The 7,884-nt window shown below is 42.6% G+C and overlaps 1 protein-coding gene across 1 annotated transcript; it reads left to right on the top strand.

Annotated features, from left to right (window-relative positions):
* Nucleotides 1–447: 447 nt before the first annotated feature.
* On the top strand, nucleotides 448–4,213 carry MUC21 (mucin 21, cell surface associated). Its single transcript, XM_072831609.1, has 4 exons — nucleotides 448–522; nucleotides 615–735; nucleotides 2,129–3,222; nucleotides 3,803–4,213. Exons 2-4 carry the CDS (start codon nucleotides 672–674, stop codon nucleotides 3,989–3,991), a joined length of 1,347 nt encoding a protein of 448 aa, XP_072687710.1. The 5' UTR covers nucleotides 448–522; nucleotides 615–671; the 3' UTR covers nucleotides 3,992–4,213.
* The last annotated feature ends 3,671 nt before the right edge of the window (nucleotides 4,214–7,884 follow it).

Below are 7,884 nucleotides of genomic sequence, written 5' to 3'. Positions count from 1 at the left end.
TCTTCTGCCTATAACCCAGACCCCTGGTTATTATTCTGAGTCTCATATTTCCATTTCTTTCAGAGATGTAGGGTACCACCCCTTAGCTCACTTCATTAGGGCACACAGAACTTCTTGACCAGGAAACAAGGTCTTTCAGTAGAACAGGTTTCTGGCCCCATCCCTACCTTAGAAGGTGGATCCCTTCTACTCTGGCGAATTTGATCTCCTCATACCATTCTACTTCCTGCTCTGACCCAGCCAGCCCAGTGCCCTGCCTAGTGTGATCATGTCATTCTCCTTTCTCACCTTCCTCTTGACCCCTAGTCTATTCCTTCTCAATCTCGGTATTGTTTTTTTAACTGCTCACAGCTGGCAGAAGAACAAATCAACTTCCCAACTCCTCCCCAACCCATATGAAGCTATAAAGGTCCTTGCAGCTCTTCTATAATAAAGAAAGAGGCAAGAACATTGCATGGAGGAAGCTTAAGGAACCCAGGCATCCAGTCTTCTACTCAAGTTCAAAGTTCTTCCCAAGAACAAGTACTTAGGAGACCCAAGCTCTTGGAAGCTCCAGCCTTCATCTCTTCACCTTGAACTCTCCTTTCTTAAGAATCCTGTTCTTTGCCTTCTAGATCTTGGCCACAGCTGGGACTCAGGCATCCTATTTTCCAACAACGAGACAGATCAAGATGCAGAAAGGAAACATTCTCCTTAAGTGTTGGTTACTACTGCATCTCCTACTTTTAGAAACTGGTGAGTGATTTCCTTTAAAAATGGGTAATCTGAGAAACTTTGAGGTGCTTTGGGAGATGCTGACCACTTCTAGGACTAGCTCTGGTTCTCTTCCATAGAATGGGGATCATCATTTTACCCCAATCACTTCAATCTAATTAGGTATCACTCAGGAGACCGAACAAGTGGTTAAAACTATAGACTCTAGTCTCAGATTGCCTGTGCATGGATGATGGCTTCATTGTTGTTACCTGTATACTTTGGATGAATTATTTAATTTCTTTGTCCTAAGTTTCTGCATCTATAAAATGGTAATAACCTGTGTGGTTCACTGGGGTTTCAACTACTAAGAACATGAAGAGTTGACTGTGGTATCATTCTTACTCTTGGTCATCTCAGTTTTTTTCTAGTTTTACTCAAGATTCGGATCTTAACCCCAATTTATAGCATGTTGCTGATACAGGGGGCCTTCCCAAAATAGAGCCCAAACTCTAATCCAATGTTAGTTCAATTAAGCCTGAGGAGAAAATTCACATGTGTGGAATGAAGTGATAGGCACCCATGTTCCAGTTAGTGGTAAAATGAGCCACTAATTAATTTTGGTTATCTGGGGGAGGTTGAGGGACAACCTCCAGTGTTGTGAGGGACAAAAAAAAAAAAAAAAAAAGAAACAACTTTAACTCTGAGTCTCCAAGAAAGTTGAAAAGATTTTCTATACTTTGCAGCCCTTAATCCTGGGAGATCATAAATTTTTAAGCTGTATATGTCTTGTGCTTCTCCAGCCTTCGCCATAGAGATCAGGAGCCCCTGGGAATTGATATATATATATATGTATATATATATATATATATCCTCACCCAGTCCCTTGTTGAAAGGCTACATCTCATTTAATCTAGAGTGGTTTGCCTATGAATCTTTATTATTAACAGGCTATTCAGACAATTATGATATAGATGTTTTCTTAGGAACACTGAAAAATATTTTCTCAGAAGGGAGCAATACTACTTTAAGAATGAATTAATCAATATGTGCTAGTTTCACAGGGCTTCTACAATTCCTTTATAATACTAATTTGTATTGGATCTTGTACAGTGGAATATGGAATAAGTTTACCACCAGTGGAACTAAGTTATGTAACCCTGGTTGAGGCTGGGTGGGGAGGGCAATTTAGCATGGTAGCTGAAAGTGCAGATCCAATGCCCTAAGTACAAATTCCTGCTCTACTACTTACTATCTGTATAAACATGGGCAAATGTTAACATTTCTAAGCTTCAATTTCTTCATCTTAGCTGTTGATAATAATGGTGTCTAGTTCATAGGGCTATAGTGAATTATCAATGTAATGAATTTAACCAGGCATTTAACAGAAAGTATTTACACTCAATATGTGTTTATCATCATTTACGATTATCAGCAGGTGCAACATCCACTGAGTTTAGCACACCAGGCAATACTGAAACCAGAATAACCTCTAATGGGACCAGTACAATCTCCAACACTAAATCCAGCACAATCTCTGGAGGAACCAGCACAGGTGTCAACATTGGATTCAGCACAACCTCTGGTAGAACAAGTATAGCCTCCAACACTGCGTCTAGTGTGACCTCTAATGGAACCAGTACAGCCTTCAGCACTGGATCCAGCACAACCTCTGGAGGGATTGGCATAGCTGCCAATCCTAGTTCCAGCACAACATCTGGTGGTACCAGTACAGCCTCCAACATTGAATCCAGTGTGATCTCCAGTGTGTTCAGCACAACCTCCAATACTGAATCTAGTACAATCTACAGTGACACACCTGTTAACACTGGATCTAGCACAACCTCTGACAAGACTGGTACAGCTGCCAAAACTGGAGCCAGCGTGACCTCCAGTGAGTCCAGCACAACCACCAGTACTCGATCCAGCATAACTTCCAGAGGGAGTAGCACACCTGTGATCACTAGATCCAATGAAGCCTCAGGTGAGACCAGTATAGCTTCCAGCACTAGACCCAGTATGACTTCTGGTGGGACCAGCATGCCTGCCAATAGTGGGTCTAGTACAGCCTCCAATGGGACCAGTACAGCTGCCAACCCTGGATCCAGTGTGACCTCTAGCAGGACCAGCGTAGCTTCCAACACTGGATCTAGTGTGACCTCCAGTGAGACCAGTACAGCCTCCAACACTGGATTCAACATGACCTCCAGTGGGGCCTGGACAGTTGCCAACACTGGATCCAGTGTGACCTCCAGAGGGACCAGTGTACCCTCTGACATTGGATCTAATGTGACTTCCAGTGGGACCAGCACAGCTGCCAACATTGCATCAGGTGCAACCACAGGAGCCTCTGGCACATTTTCTCCAACTGGAACACACACAACTTCCGATAAGATTGGCACAAGTGCTACTACTCCAGTGAATGAAGAGACACCCAGTGGGTCCCTGAAACCATGGGAAATATTCCTCATTACTTTGGTCTCAGTTGTAGTGGCTGTGGGATTCTTTGCTGGGCTCTTCTTCTGTGTGGTGAGTGCCTAATATGTAGGAAAGTGTCTGGGGGAAGGAGTAGTAGAAACATAAGGAAATGGGATGTGAATTGTAGGGCCACCAAGTTGGGGGGTGGGTTGGAAGGAAAGAAAGATCAGGAGAGTGTTACTAAAAAGAGGTAGCAAGTTAGAACTGGAAGAGCCGGGGATCCCTGGGTGGCTCAGAGGTTTAGCGCCTGCCTTTGGCCCGGGGCGCGATCCTGGAGTCCCGGGATGGAGTCCCGCGTGGGGCTCCCAGTGTGGAGCCTGCTTCTCCCTCCTCCTGTGTCTCTGCCTCTCTCTCTCTCTATGTCTATCATAAATAAATAAACAAACAAACAAACAAACAAACAAATAAATAAATAAATCTTAAAAAAAAAAAGAACTGGAAGAGCCAATCAATGTGCAGAGGGAACTATTGAGTTGTGGGAAGAGAAGGCCAAAAGAAAGAATAAAGTCTAGAGGAAGGAGTACTAGGTGAAGGAAATGATATGAAGGGGGGGAAGATTCCAGAAGGAGTCCATGGTTAAGGCTTGGATAAGGGGATACAGTTCTGAAATGATTCACCCTTATTTTTCTAGAGAAATTCCCTATCCCTGAGAAACGTCTTTGACACAGCTGTCTGCTGCCCTCATGGCCCCAACCTTGGCTCAAGTCCTGGAGGGAATCACGGAGTCCACCACAGGCCTAGTTGGAGCCCTAACTGGTTCTGGAGGAGACCAGTATCCTCAATAGCCATGGAGATGAGTAGGGGATACAATAGGCCCTGAATGGCCCCCTGAAGTTAGAGTGCCCCTTTCTCCAAGGTGGAAGATGACCTGGGAGACCAGAGACCAGAGTCCTTTCATTTATCCCCAGAAGTCCCCTCTCAGCTTTGTTTGGGTCTCTGACAGCCTTGGCGAAGACACTCCCTAGCTCTTGCTTTTACCAGACTGTGGAAAGAGGAGACTCTATTGGTCATTTAGCTAAAAAATAAACACATCCAAAATATGTAACAGAATCTGTGTGTGCACATGAGTGGATGTCTATAGCGCCGAGTTGATTTTCCCAGTTGTATGAGAGAATCTCCATGCCAGAACCCGCTTGGCATTCAAAACCTTCACAGTAAAATGTCATTTTTGCCTGTCCCCTTTCTCTAATCCTTCTTGTCCCAAGCAGGACCAGTGTGTTTCTGAGACTCTCCAAATTGACAGGAGAATTGAATTGGGAGAGATGAGAAGGAAGGCAGGTGCCAGGATTCTCTGAGCTCACTGATTAGGCCTATGGTACACAGAGGTTACGTCATGGCACATAGAGAACCCAGAGCAAAAAAAAAAAAAGAGAGAGAGAGAGAACCCAGAGCATGATGAGGTGGACAAGTGCAATTACATGTGCTGTGGAGCAGGGCATGTTCACTCAAAATCATAGTTTCTTGGGCATTTACATTTGCTCTATACCTGGTCTACTTGTCAAAATAAAGGTGCAAGTTGACACTTTTCTCTCTCACAGTGAAGCAGGGAAAAACCAAGGGAACCAAGGGAAAAACTTTCTGGCTTTAACCCTTCTGGACAAGGTCTAATCTTTCAAGAGGCTCATAGCAGAGGCACCTGTGATAAAGCCTATGATTCTCATGAGTCCCCTTCCAGAAGGGCTGAACATATCTCTTTCATGGGTGCAGGGGAGAAGCCTCCCTGTTCCTATAGGTCTTGGAGGACAGAGAGGAGCTATTTTGGAAGGCTGAGTTGCTCTAAATCCACAAGGCAACAAGAGAAATCCCATCTGGGACAGAACCCTCAGATAGAATTAGTAGTTTGTTGGGGGATTCACCCTGACTTGTAGCTGTGGAAACTGCTCTGCCTTCCAATATTTACTAGGTTTACGGAACACCTGGGTGGTTTAGCAGTTAAGCGCCTGCCTTCAGCCAATATTTACTGGGTTTCTCCAGTGTGAGCATACCAGTTGATCCTAATCAATGAAGCCATGCTAAGCCCTATGCAGGCCCATCACCATCATCATCATCATCATCATCATCATCATCACAATTTCACTTAAAAGGATCCAGCAGCAGAAGGAGAAGCTGTGTTAAGCGCCCTGAAAATGTACCTCCCACCAGTGTGAACAGTGGAAAGCATACTATGAAGGTCAGGCAAAGGAAGCCGTTTAGATCATTAAAAAATGTAAACATGAATTTTCAAGTTTAAAATTGTAATAGAAAAATGGGAAGAGGCTGGCCACTGTTGTGAACAAAATTAGAAACCTGGAAGAGGGGCAGCCCTGGTGGCGCAGCGGCTTGACGCCGCCTGCAGCCTGGGGTGTGATCCTGGAGACCCCGGATCGAGTCCCACATCGGGCTCCCTGCATGGATCCTGCTTCTCCCTCTCCCTCTGCCTGTGTCTCTGCCTCTCTCTCTGTGTCTATGAATAAATAAATAAAATCTTAAAAAAAAAAAAAAAAGAAACCTGGAAGAGCAAGTGGAAAAAACAGCTTAATTATACGCAACAATACAGAGATGAAAATCACCCAGAAAATAGAAGACACTTGCAGAATAGATTTAGGAAGACTAATATACAAGTAATAAGGTTCAAAACAGAAAAAAACAGAGGTGGAGGGACGCCTGGGTAGCTCAGTGGTTGAGCGTCTGCCTTTCGCTCAGGGCATGATCCCAGCGCCGAGATCGAGTCCCACATGGGGCTCTGTGCGAGGAGTCTGCTTCTCCTTGTCTGTCTCTGCCTCTCTCTCTCTGTGTCTCTCATGAATAAATAAAATCTAAAAAAACCAAAAAACAACCCCCCCAAAAAAAAACCAGAGGTGGATGAGAGGAAGTAAAAGAACAATAGGGAAGGTTTGAATCTGCATGGTGAAAGTGTTCACCAACTACAGCTCTGTAAATACAAAAATCATTGACATTTTTTAAAGATTTTATTTATTTATTTGAGAGAGAACAGAGTGAGAGAAAGAGCGTGGGTAGGAGGAGGGGCAGAGGGAGAGGGAGAAGCAGACTCCCTAATGAGCAGGGAGCCTGTTGGGGCATGGTTGGGGGCGGATCAAGGACCCTGGGATCATGACCTGAGCTGAAGGCAGGTGCTTACCTGACTGAGACACTCCCACTGACATCTATTTTAAACAAGTGAATCATATGGTATGTATATTCTATTTCAATAAAGTTATTAAAATATTATTACTAGGCATATAATTTAAATAAAATTTTTTATTTCCAAAGATAAACAACAAATAAAGCAGTAGGCATTTCAGCACAGAGGAAAATGGAAAGGCAACAAAGTACAGTAAGCAATTTAGCTTATGATTAATTCACATGGTTAAGCTGTATCTCACTTCTCCCAGCAACTGGAGCGTGCATGTAGTTTGGAAGCATCATTACTTAACTTTCATCATGGAATACACTTACATGGACTACACATGTTTTAACTTGACAAAGCCACAGCTCACCAAGCATGTTTGATCCAAGTAGAGTCTAAGAAGTGGAAAAAATTAGTGCTGCCCCTTCCAGATCTCATGTTTTTGCCCTATTGATCTAACACAATGATCTTTGAATGGAATCTCTCCCATACATTTGGAGGTACATGAAGACTTCTAAAGAATATTATGCACATATTGAATATTTTACAGAAATCATTTTTTAAGATCCTCATCTTTTCCCTAAACCTGATCTGTCTGAGAATACCTCAGGGTATCAGGCCAGTTAGATTTTTCTAACTCCCATTTTACAATCATCCACCTTTTTTCTTTCTAGCTCCCATATTATTATGGTGCATTTCTCTGGGGTGCAGAAAATTCTAGGGTGCAAATGAAGGTGCAAATAACTCAAAATTTCTAATTTAGGCATCATGTACACAAAGTAGGGCTTCATGCTTTCCCCTACCACATGTAAAATCCTGTTAGGGACTAAATGGAATATAACAAACCTGGGAATTTCGATACGTGTTAGGATGTTATTCATTTAGATATATTATAGAGTGAGAGAGAAGTAATAAGAATTTCTGTTTTAACAGTCTCTTTTCTTGAATCTCCTGTCAAAGAATGCATCCCTCTTGAGAAAGTATCTCATGGAAGCAGAGCAAAGACAGTATCAGTATGAAATAATAAAGGTGGCAGTCCCTTATTTAACCTAGGCAAAACCCTATGGCAAGTCAACCCACCTTATCTGTGCTTCTGCCTATTTTAAAACATTCAAGATTTACAAAAAATTTGCTAGGAAACAGCAAATTATGTGAAGAACATCTCCCAGGCTTGTACATCATTCTCTGTCAGGGGAAAAAGCACCCTGTTCACCAATTTCTTGCTTAAATCATAGCTGTATATTTTGTATGATTTCAAGGAAGAGGATGTCACAAGTTCCGTGTTTACTTCCAAATGATTCATGTTATTCCTGAAGATGAAAGAAACAGAGAGAGGCTTTATAGTATGTCATCTAAGAATGCAGATTGTGGAACTAGAATTTCTGATTTTTGGTTTGAGCTCAGTGTTACCTTGCACAAATTCCTTAACTCTTCTGGGTCTCAGTTTGTTCATCTGTAAAAAATGATGGTGGTATAGTCCCCATTTCATGAGGATGCATGCATTTCAAGAGTGTATTAGTAGCACTACAAATTTTGTTATTTTTTTATATTGGGTAGGTTAATGTTTCATATTTTCTTGAAAATATGGAAAATAATTGCATCAGAAA

This window comes from Canis lupus, chromosome 7, assembly GCF_048164855.1.
Source record: "Canis lupus baileyi chromosome 7, mCanLup2.hap1, whole genome shotgun sequence".
NCBI classification, from domain to species: Eukaryota; Metazoa; Chordata; class Mammalia; order Carnivora; family Canidae; genus Canis; species Canis lupus.
Note: the sequence above shows the minus strand (reverse complement) of the source record. Positions and strands in the feature narration are given on the sequence as shown.

Excerpts from the sequence above, each read along its gene's own strand:
- MUC21 (XM_072831609.1), top strand. The coding sequence starts at position 672 with ATGCAGAAAGGAAACATTCTCCTTAAGTGTTGGTTACTACTGCATCTC. Across the intron at positions 736-2,128 it reads TCTCCTACTTTTAGAAACTG|CAGGTGCAACATCCACTGAG; the intron begins GTGAGTGATTTC and ends TACGATTATCAG. Across the intron at positions 3,223-3,802 it reads CTGGGCTCTTCTTCTGTGTG|AGAAATTCCCTATCCCTGAG; the intron begins GTGAGTGCCTAA and ends TTATTTTTCTAG.